We start from the raw sequence: 10,835 nt of genomic DNA on the forward strand, positions 1-10,835 counted from the left end.
ATCAATGCTCTCAATTATGAACAGAATGAACGAGCAGAACTCATTATCTTTTCCATCACCAATTGATAAGGTAGTGGAGCTTCTACCTTATGATGAAAGAATACGACTGAAGTCTCTCATCGAATCAATTTCATTTGATGTACAAAAGACAAGAAGAAATAGTGGAATACTTGATTTCATTAAAGACCTCAACAAGGTACATAACTTTGTAACACAGCCAAATTGTAATACTGCATTAAGAGGAATGGTATGTGGAATTGAATTTGGAAAAGGATTTATTTTAGTTAATACAAATCGCTTTAAAAATGTTCTTTCAAGGTCAAAGAGTTGCTTAAATAGTTGTTTTCAGAAACTTGGATATGATGTTATGCGACCTTCAAATGATCTAATATGCCTCTTTACAAAAGTCCTTCCGAATGTCAGAGCAGAGTTTTTCGCAATAAGGCAATGGTGTGTCCGGTTGTTAGGAGAACAAAGTTTGGTTGGGTTTGTTCCAAATTTATCTGATGAAGTTTCCGCAAAATTCGAACCTAGAAGAATCCAAACACAAAAGTTTCTATTAGAAGGTTCTTTAGATCAAACAAACAATGAGCCACAAAATGCTACAACTAATAATAATTATATCTTCCTAGAAGATATTCGTTCCCTGCTTAACCCAAAGCCAATGGATAACACCAAACCAATTGTTATTTAAATGTATTATAACAAATCAATTTATTGGTTCTTTTTTGGAATCACAGTAAATTTTCAAAAAAAAAATAAAGCGAACATGAAACTTTTCCTTTTTTCATATTATTTATAAAGTGAACTTTGGTAAATGAAATCTATTCATCAGGGCGTTTATTGGCAGTAACCTTCTTAGTAAAGGTTACCAAATTAATAACGAAATAATTATAAATACATTATAAATTTTATATCAAAATAAATGTATTCTCCAGAATAAAAAAACAACAAAAAATGCATCGCCCGGGAATCGGACCCGGACCCCCAGCTTGGCAAGCTGAAATTCTACCATTAGACCAGCGATGCTAACGCTTTTTTCTATGAATAATATAAATAAAATATTAACATTACAATTTTCAAAGAATTCATCAATTAAAAATCAGATGTCATATGCAAAAAAAAAGTATTCAAAAAAAAGAAATAATGTTTCTAACCGCAAATGCCCGTCTTTGGAATTGCTTTCAGAACTTGAACATATTATACTTAATTTAACTGAAGAAAATCTCGATTCATCCGTTCAACAAATAATGAAATATTTTGATATAAATATTTCTTATGCATTTAATTTTGTAATTGTTAATTTAATTTACTATGCATTTTCATCAAAAAATAATATAATTGATATATATTTAAATTTTTTAAATACTCTAGAAATTAAGGAGGAAATGAAAATTAACAAACCCGAAATAAAAGAAATTTTTATCAAATATATTTCTTCAATTCAAGAAAAAGAATCTTATTTTATAATTAACAAAATGATTGAACTAAATTTAATTGATAAAAATATTACAAGAGACATCAAATCTAAATATTTTGCACATTATAAAATTAAGGAAGAAAATCAAAAAAGAAATAGAAATGATCCATTTGAAAGAACTTTTTTCAAAAATTATGAAGAATTATCAAAGAATGATTGGGAACTTCATAAACAATTAATTAAAGAAGGGCGTAATCCAAATGAGATTGCAAAAATAATTCGAAATGATGAAATCGAAAAACTTCAAGAAATATCATCACAAACAAATTTTGATTTTAATCAAACAATTGAGCCATCACTTTATGAAAGATGTGATTTTATAAATCATTCTAATGTTACGTTAATTGAGTATGCAGCATTTTTTGGATCAGTTAAATGCTTTAAATATTTACTTATAAATAATGCAAAATTAGAAAACACAGGTAAATATGCAGTTGCAGGTGGAAATGAAGAAATTATTCATTTATGTGAACAAAATCATTCATCATTTGAAGGTGCATATGAAACAGCAATTAGATTCCATAGAAATGATATATTTCGTTATTTATATGATAATGAGGTTGGTGGAAAAATTTTAAAAAGGCCTACTATATTTGATGATTTAGGAAATATTATGATTTCAGGGAATACAATTTTAGCTGATTTAGGGTGTCTTTGCATTAATAAGGGAAGTTTTCAAATTTTTTCGTTTTTGGTCGGAATAGGTATGAAAATTAACGATTCTATTATCAATGAATCATTAAAAAATCATAATTTATATCTTATTCAATATTTTCTTCAAAACTCATACAATGTAAATAATATACTTTTTAAAGTTATGGAATTTGGAAATATTGAATATGTTGAATATATTCTTAAGCAAAAATACATTTATATCAATGCAAAAAACTTTGAATTGTTTTATTTGATATTTGAATTCGTGATTTGATATTTCAATATAATATTTGGAATTTATTTAAGATATTTAAAACACCACTTATTATAGCAATTGAAAAATGTTACACAGAAATTGTTAAATTACTTCTCGGAACAATCGGAATTGATGTAAATGCGAAAGATATACAAATATTTTATTTAAAATTATTTACAATAATTTGAAACTTCAAAAATATATTTGGAATTTATTTAAACTATTTAAATCGGCGCTTATTAAAGCAATTGAAAGGTGTAATACAGAAATAGTTAAATTACTTCTTGAAAGAAAAGGTATCGATGTTCATGTATTAGATGATTATTTTATTTTATTAAAATTAATTTGGTTAATTTAAAGTTTCAAAATAATATTTGGGATTTGTTTAAACTTTATAGATCACTAGATATTATTGCAGCTAAATATGGTAATACAGAAATATTTAAATTACTTCTTGAACGAAAAATAATTTCCAATATAAAAAATGTTATTTTGCTTTAAATGAAATTTATTTTATTAATTTCATATTTTGATATAACATTTAGAATTTAAACAAATTATTTCAAACAGCACTAATGTTAGCATCTAAAAAAGGAAATATAGGAATAGTTAAATTAATTCTTGAACAAAAAGGAATTGATATTAATGCTAGAAATATATAATTGTTTTAATTGATATTTGTTTTGATAGTATAGAAATTCAAAACAATATTTGGAAATTATTTAAAATATTTTGGACATCACTTCTGTTTGCATCGTCTAATGGTCATACAGAAATAGTTAAATTACTTTTTGAACAAGAAGGAATTGATATTAATGCTAAAAATATATAATTGTTTTATTTGATATTTATTTTAATAATATAGAAATTCAAAACAATATTTGGAAATTATTTAAAATATTTCAAACAGCACTTATTTTAGCATCTCAAAATGGCCATATTGAAATAGTTAAATTTCTTGAGCATAAAAAATTATGTGATACAGAAGATATTTGTTTTAAGAACTTGAAATATCAAAATAATTTTTATAAATTGCCAAAATTATTTTCGAGTGCACTATTTTATGCATCACTAAACGGTCACACAGAAATAGTTAAATTGCTTATTGAACAAGGAAAAATTGTTAAAAATGATAAAAAAGTAAAATTATTTAATATAATGTTTCTTTCAATAATTTAATATTTCAAAATATTCGACGCATCACTTATTTTTGCATCAAAAAAAGGATATACTGAAATAGTTAAATTGCTTCTAGGGATAGAAGGAATTAATATTAATACAAAATTTGATATTTCATAATAATATTTGGAAATTCTTTAAATTATTTAAAACAGCACTTATGTGGGCATCTCAAAATGGTTATATAGAAATAGTCAAATTACTTCTTGAACAAAAGGGAATTGATATTAATGCTAAAGATATTTATTTGTTTTATTTTGGATTTATTTTAATATTTTTATATTTCAAAATAGTATTTGGAAATTATTTAAATTATTTGATACAGCACTTAACAAAGCTATGAATTATTCTCATGGCGAAATAGCAAGATTTATTCTGAAATATTCAAAGGATATTAAAAAATAAAATATTTTTTGATCCAACAGTTATGATCGTCATTTTTAGTCAGTTTTCTTAATTTTCACTTTCAACTTTTCAAAATTAATGACTCACTTATGTGTGTGAAATAATATATGCAACTCATGAGTAAAAGCTTTATGAGTAAGTTTAAAAATATGATTTAAAAAAAAAAATTAATCATCTTTAACAATTCTATGTCCGATATAATCTTGAATAGGGGTTGTAAAGTGGCTATCTCTTCCAAAATTATGCCTTGTTTCCGAATATAATGTTATAGGTTCATCTTCCATATAATCTAATTGTAAATTCTCATGGTAAGTTGGCTCAGGCAAGAATTTCCCTTTTCTTGTGAATTCAATTTGGTGGTTTTCTTGTTCCAATTCCTCGTTTTGAAGATCTCGGATAGTAGTCTTAAAAGTTTCTTGCTCTCTGCGCGCTTGTCTTGGAGGTATCCTTTTATGATATAGATTGTCGTGATGTCCAAATGCTTTTTGGTTTGTTGTCTTATACTTATTTTCATATCCAGGAACTGAAGTCAGATTCATTCCGTGATTTATTTTTTTAGTATCACTACTATCACCCCATTCACGATCTTCATACCAGTTTCCGACTAAGGTCTTTCCAGCATGTTCATCTCCTTCTAAATTGTACCTTTTCATACCCTTTTCAGTAACTTATATTATTTAACAAGACTTGCAACTCCAAATAACGTATTTTTAACGTGCAATTTAGGAATTAGTTGAAATTTTTCTTGAAGCTTAGTTCTTTAAATGACATTAATTTAATATAAAAAAATTATCTAGAAATTGAAATATAAACAATCAGCTATATCTTAATTCACAAGCAATTTAAAAAAATCCCTCTGACAGATTTTTTGATTGTTAGATTACACGTGTAATTTTTATTAATATTTTATTGTAAAATGTTACACTTCCCTAATTATATTTGCATTTTCAGATGCAATCACAGTGCTATTAGAAATACTTTAGGAAGCATTATTTAAGTATTGTTTTTGAAATATGAAATTATATAAATACGTATTAAATTAAATTTAAAAAAAAATATACATCAAGCATTGATACTAATTCGTTTTTGATAACGACGTCGGTCAATTTTTATCATTTTTAGATGCACTTATAATTGCTGTTCTAAATTATTTAAAAAGTTCATCATCACGTTGGGTTCAGCATCATAATGTGATTGTATTTGTATTAATTGTTCTTTTTTAGTGTCATGTGACTCAATTCGGGTTTTCATGTCTTGCTCAGTCTTTTGGATTGAAGGTCTTCAATATGTTTATCCGCATTTGTTTATCTGTTTGGGTTCTTTGCAAACATGGTTTCATACTTGCTCTTACGTTCATTAGTCCATTGATTGCTATCCATTGAAAGGATTTGTTCTGAAGTGAAACTTTGAAATGTTTCAAAAAGTGATACGAGAGATGATCCCTCTCCCCGTTTTTTTAAAAGATCTTCTGATACATTGGGAGATTCCTTAAGACAATAGCAAAGATCGCGTGCGAGATCTTGAAGTTTTCGAGCTTGTTCTTCAATTTCTTTTTGATTTTGCTTACATTGTGCTTTATTTTATTTTGAATTTCGGTTCAAAAATAAGACCGCAGCATAAACACAAAAACACATCTTCAAATTATTGATATTTTTATCTTCGAAATAAATTTAAACAACATACATTTGATATCAATTTTTCAATTACTTTGTTTGTGTAACAGTACGTTTATTTACTTTTTTTTTGATAATTTTTAAAATTCTTATTTTGGAAATTTTATATTGAATGCATTTTCATCGTTTTTCATTCAAACAGCAACGAAATTTTAAAGCACAAAATTTAATCCATTGTTCATTATTTATTGGCATTCTGCTAGAAAAGCGTTCGCGTGTTCTTTCACTGTTTGTGGAGATGATTCGACCAAATTTTCCAAAATCGGTTTCAACTCATATTGTCTCCTGAATGGGTGGATAGACTCCTTATGCTTCTGGAGTAACTCTATTGCGAGGAGTACAACGTTTTGTACCGGGTCGCGTAGCATTCGGATCATTGGTTGGAAAACGTAATTTGATTGATACTGTACAGGGAAGAAGCTCACGAGGGCAGAAATACAATACAAATAAGTTTCACGTTGAAGGAAGTTCTGTGATTGAGCAAGAGTCTGAAGTTCGACAATCAATTTCGATTTCAGCCATTCAACACCAAAGTGGGAAACAAGTGTAGGAAGAGCTTTAAGAGCAAACTCACGAACTTTGTAGCATTGGTCGGTGAGAAATTGCATGAGGAAAGGGAAAAGGTTCTGATCAAAAAAGTCTGAATTGCATACAATAGCTAGCCCGAACAAAAGCTCAACAGCGTTGTTGCGGACACGCCACTGAGTATCAGTGAGCATCTTGTGAAGGGAGTTGTAAAGTTGTTCGAACACAAAATCGAAGCCAAATTGAATGGTAAGTTGTTTGACATTTAAAGAGGCTGCGACTCGGACATCATCATGACGGTCTGAAAGAAGACGTTCAACAAGTTGAACAATTCGAGGAACAACTTTATCTTTATCACCAAAATCAGCTTTGGCATGATCTGCAAGAACAGTGGCAAAGACACGACGAACATCTGCAACAGAGTCGTTTTGAAGAGCTTCGAATGACTTGAAGAAATCTTCATCGTTTTTAAGTTCCTTGCGAATATCTATGGAATGTTTGATGATAGCTATCCTAACTTTTGGATCTGGGTCAGAAAGGAAAATTTTATAGCATGAAGGGCATAAGACTATTTGGTTAGCTGCTGCTTCACGAACTTCATGATTAAAATCATTAATTACAAGATTGAAAATTTCAGCACGGTTGCCTTCGGGAATAGTGGAGATTTTTGAGATGGCACCAAGACGAGTATTGACATCTTCACTTCCTAATTCTTCTTTAATTCTTTCAACCATTTGGTTTTGTCAATTTTTGAAATAAACCGTTCTTGCAGAGTTTAGATAACTTGGGATTTTTGCGTTATCAATTATAAAATTTCGAACAAATAAACTAGATTTCGTTACAAAATTCAAGTGTAGGTTTATTTGTTATCAATTAATTAATTTGGTTTCTTTTGAATTCTTTTTCAATGAATAAAAAAAATTCATTTTTTCCTTGTAAACATGCAATTCTTCTTAGCTTAGTTTTCATGAAGATTTGTTACTATATTTGTTCACTCCATAAGAGTTTATCTTAAAACTTAAAAGTTAATTACTAGTATAATAAAACTTTTTGAAAAAATGCCGTTTACTACGCACAAAAAGTTAATGCTTGTTAAAAAGAACGATACATTCAGAATTTTGGTCGATTTTTATTTGAAAAAGTTATATCGTGTTTTCCTTTTTTAGTAAATAATGGATTATCTTCTATTTTTTAAATTTTTTTTGCACCTTTGTTTTCCAATGGCCAGTTCGAAATACCAAATTCAATTGAAAGTTATGATTTTTTTTCTCTTCATCTTTCCCAGTGCATAAATATTTATTAAGCTTGTGTCTTGATTAAAAAATTCTTAAATTGCCAATGACTTGTGTGATATATTTTGAGCATTTAAAAGCGTATACACAGTTTGATTTGGTGGACTTGCTGATGATAAAAAACGAATTTGTTCTAAAAATCTTTTATTCAAGAACATGAGTATGTTTTCGAGTTAAGTACAAGTGATATAACCATACCATAGATACCTAAAACTTCACCAAAAATAAGGACAAGAGTCATACCAACGAAAAGACCTGGTTGTTTTGCAAATGAAATAATTCCAATTTGTCCCGAAATACCAATTGTGAGACCTGCTGCAAGACCTGTAAATCCTACGCATATGCCTCCACTAAAGTGTGCAAATGCTTTGCCAATGTGATAGCCGGTAGCAACAATTGAATCAAGAACTACAATAGCAAAAACAAGACCATAAATTCCTATGATACCGGCCATAATTGGAGCAATCAAACCACGAACAATTACTGATTTGTTAATAAGAGAGGCACTTGCTAAACCAATACCACATTTAGCTGTTCCAATAGCACTTCCAGCGCAAGCAAGGACAACACCAATGCATATTCCAGCAAACCCGAAGAAAGGTGTCCATGCTGGGCAAAATGGATCATCAAGCGGCAGCGAAGACATTTGGTTCTTTTGGTTAAATTTAATTAAAACAAACCAAGTCAAAACCAGTCACTTTTTTATTGTTCACATTCAATTAAAATGAAAAAAATCCAGGTGCTGGAAATCGAACACGTGGCTGCCGATACAATTTAAGTCTTTTCATTAATTTTTAATTTTATCTTAATGACTGAAAATGTTATAAAAATATTAACTGAATCAAAGGAACATTGGGATGAAATTAACTCGCCTGAATTACTTATAAAAATTTTTCCAAATGATGTTTCTCTTGATATGAATCAAGCAAATTCAGAAATAAAAAATAAATTACTTGACGAAATTAAACAGTTACAAGAACGTTTTCATGATGGAATTCCAAAAGAAGAAGGAATTAAACTTATTAACTTATATATCGATTCATTCAACACTTTATGTCAATCAAGCAAACTTATCAGCAATTCAACCAACATTTTATCCAACAACCTTGTTGTAATTACTGATCCTTTACCTGTTCTGCAAACCTCAATTGATCAATTAAAATCTCTACCAGATTTAGATTCCATGATTTCACAACTCAAATCTGATGTTCAAAATGAACTATCCAAGAACAAGAAAGTTTCTCAACTTACAGAAACTCTTAATCAACTCAAACGTGAATGTGATGAACAAGTTGAAATTGCCACACGTTCAGCACAATCACAAGCACTTGTTGACTACGAATTCTCTCTTTCCAAATATAAAGAAGAGTTACTTGATAGTCAACTATCTCTTAAATCAGTGGAAACTTCAATCGCATCGTTGACTGAGCAACGTAATTGCGTCATTGAAATTCTCCATCAAAAAGAATCTGAAGTCGATACAGCCATTTCAATGAGAAATGATCGTCTCGAAGCATATGAAAACGAACTTCAAGAAGCCGAATTCCAACTTGAAGAAGCCAAGCGAAAACTTCTTGAAAGTAACCAACAAAAAATATCATTAAAGGATCTTCAACGGAAACTTGATGATGAAAATAAAAAACTTTCTGAGATCTCTTTAAAGGAAAATGAATACATTAAAATGATTGACAACAAAAACGAAGAAATATCGAAACTTAAAGAAAAAATTTCATTATTAAAACACGAAGTAGAAACATATACGCAAACACTTGAACAACTTCCATCAATAAATGAGTGGGAAAACGCTAAAATAAAACTTGAGCATGTAAGAACTTCATTTAATACTGAATCCGAGAAGAATAATCTTCAGAAGACATATTCAATGAATCTTAAGCAATTTGAGAAACTAAAAGAGAAGAAGAAAGAACTTGAATTAAATAATAAAAATATAAAAGAAAAAATCGAAAAAGAAAAATATGAAATTAATAATTTTATTGATGAAAATAATTTTGAAAATTGTTCGGAATTAATATCAATGTTAACAAAGCAAAAGAAAAGTTTAAAACAAAAATGTGACGCAATCGAATATCAAATATCACAAATGATTACAAATACATCGATCCAAAGAAAGGAAAAAGAAAATTTCGAAAAAGAACTATCGAATTTAAAGAGACAAATTTCGACGTTTGCTATGAAAGATCCTGAATCATTAAAATACGAAATATTAGATGAAAATGATGGCGAAAGTAAAAGAAAGAGAAATATAACAAAAAGAATACAAAAAACTTGTGAAAAAAATAGAATTGTTAGATTGGTATCAATCGTATATATAGTGTTGTTGGATGTGTTTTTGGTGTTGAAATTTGTTAGAAAATAGAATTTATTTTGTAAATAATTTTTTGTATTTATGTTTTTAATGAAAAACTAAAAATTTTTCTCGAAATTCAAAATCTAAAGGTGCAACATTTCCCATAAAAACTCAAATCTTTGTTGAATCCCTTGTTTCTCAGTATGTCAGTTTAAAAATAAACTATACAATCAGAAAATTTTGAAAAATTTGTTTCGAAACATTTTAGTCTTTATGATGTTCAACTTTTAGTTTAGAAGATTATTTTTATGAATAAAAAGTAATTTAATTAGAACAGTTTGAATAATATACCCAAATTGTTCTATTTGTTGTTTCTATTCAGCGGCGGCAAACGTTCTTTTGTTTGCTTGTTAGTTTTCTGTTTTGTTTTGATTTTATTATTGATAAAGTTTATTTTATCTATCAATTGATTTATTGTATTTAAATCCTTTTCTTCCATTTCAATATTTTGTTCAATTTCTTCATAAAACAATGTGTCATTTTGTATTTGGTTTTTATAAGTTTGCTTCATTTTATCCAAACATTGTTCGTATCTTAATTCAAATTCTTTTTGTATAAATTTTTGTAAAAGATTTGAAAACTGTTGAATTATTTCGTTTCGGGTTTCGTTTAATGAAATGTTACAAAACACTTCCAATTTTTTAAATATGACTTCGATATATTCATCGAAAACATTTTCATTTTCTAAATCCATTAAATTTACTTCATTTTTACAATCAAAAATTTTATTTTGTGAAATACTTTGAACAAAATCACAAAAATTTATTTTTATTTCGTTTTCATTTTTTATTTCTTCAAATGTTTTAACAATTATTTCCTTAATAACATTAAAAGAATTAAATAAATCATTTTTTATTTTACCAAACAAAGAAATCAAATTTATTTCATTTTGTAAAATTTGCTTTTGTATTAATTTTAAATGTTTAATTTCAAATTTTGGATTTATATTATCAACTTCGGAATTATTTAAATTTGTAATTATTTGATAATTCATTTTAGTTGT

At 27.7% G+C, this 10,835-nt stretch overlaps 5 protein-coding genes across 5 annotated transcripts; 2 read left to right on the forward strand and 3 right to left on the reverse strand.

The window, feature by feature from the left end:
- Nucleotides 1-4: 4 nt before the first annotated feature.
- On the forward strand, nt 5-694 carry GO595_007841 (uncharacterized protein; the record flags this gene model as incomplete). The annotated part of the gene is made up of 1 exon (XM_067921349.1): nt 5-694. The coding sequence occupies one exon, from the start codon at nt 5-7 to the stop codon at nt 692-694; it is 690 nt and encodes a 229-aa protein (XP_067772071.1).
- Nucleotides 695-4,141: 3,447 nt separating this feature from the next.
- On the reverse strand, nt 4,142-4,627 carry GO595_007842 (uncharacterized protein; the record flags this gene model as incomplete). Its single annotated transcript, XM_067921350.1, has 1 exon — nt 4,142-4,627. The coding sequence occupies one exon, from the start codon at nt 4,625-4,627 to the stop codon at nt 4,142-4,144; it is 486 nt and encodes a 161-aa protein (XP_067772072.1).
- A 1,205-nt stretch (nt 4,628-5,832) lies between these two features.
- GO595_007843 (HEAT repeat family protein) lies at nt 5,833-6,906 on the reverse strand (the record flags this gene model as incomplete). Its single annotated transcript, XM_067921351.1, has 1 exon — nt 5,833-6,906. One exon carries the CDS (start codon nt 6,904-6,906, stop codon nt 5,833-5,835), a length of 1,074 nt encoding a protein of 357 aa, XP_067772073.1.
- Nucleotides 6,907-7,612: 706 nt separating this feature from the next.
- GO595_007844 (V-type proton ATPase 16 kDa proteolipid subunit 2) lies at nt 7,613-8,110 on the reverse strand (the record flags this gene model as incomplete). Its single annotated transcript, XM_067921352.1, has 1 exon — nt 7,613-8,110. One exon carries the CDS (start codon nt 8,108-8,110, stop codon nt 7,613-7,615), a length of 498 nt encoding a protein of 165 aa, XP_067772074.1.
- A 537-nt stretch (nt 8,111-8,647) lies between these two features.
- Nucleotides 8,648-9,841, forward strand: GO595_007845 (uncharacterized protein; the record flags this gene model as incomplete). The annotated part of the gene is made up of 1 exon (XM_067921353.1): nt 8,648-9,841. The coding sequence occupies one exon, from the start codon at nt 8,648-8,650 to the stop codon at nt 9,839-9,841; it is 1,194 nt and encodes a 397-aa protein (XP_067772075.1).
- Between the last annotated feature and the right edge of the window lie 994 nt (nt 9,842-10,835).

Source organism: Histomonas meleagridis (assembly GCF_020186115.1).
Source record: "Histomonas meleagridis strain 2922-C6/04-10x chromosome Unknown contig_59, whole genome shotgun sequence".
Lineage (NCBI taxonomy): Eukaryota > Parabasalia > Tritrichomonadida > Dientamoebidae > Histomonas > Histomonas meleagridis.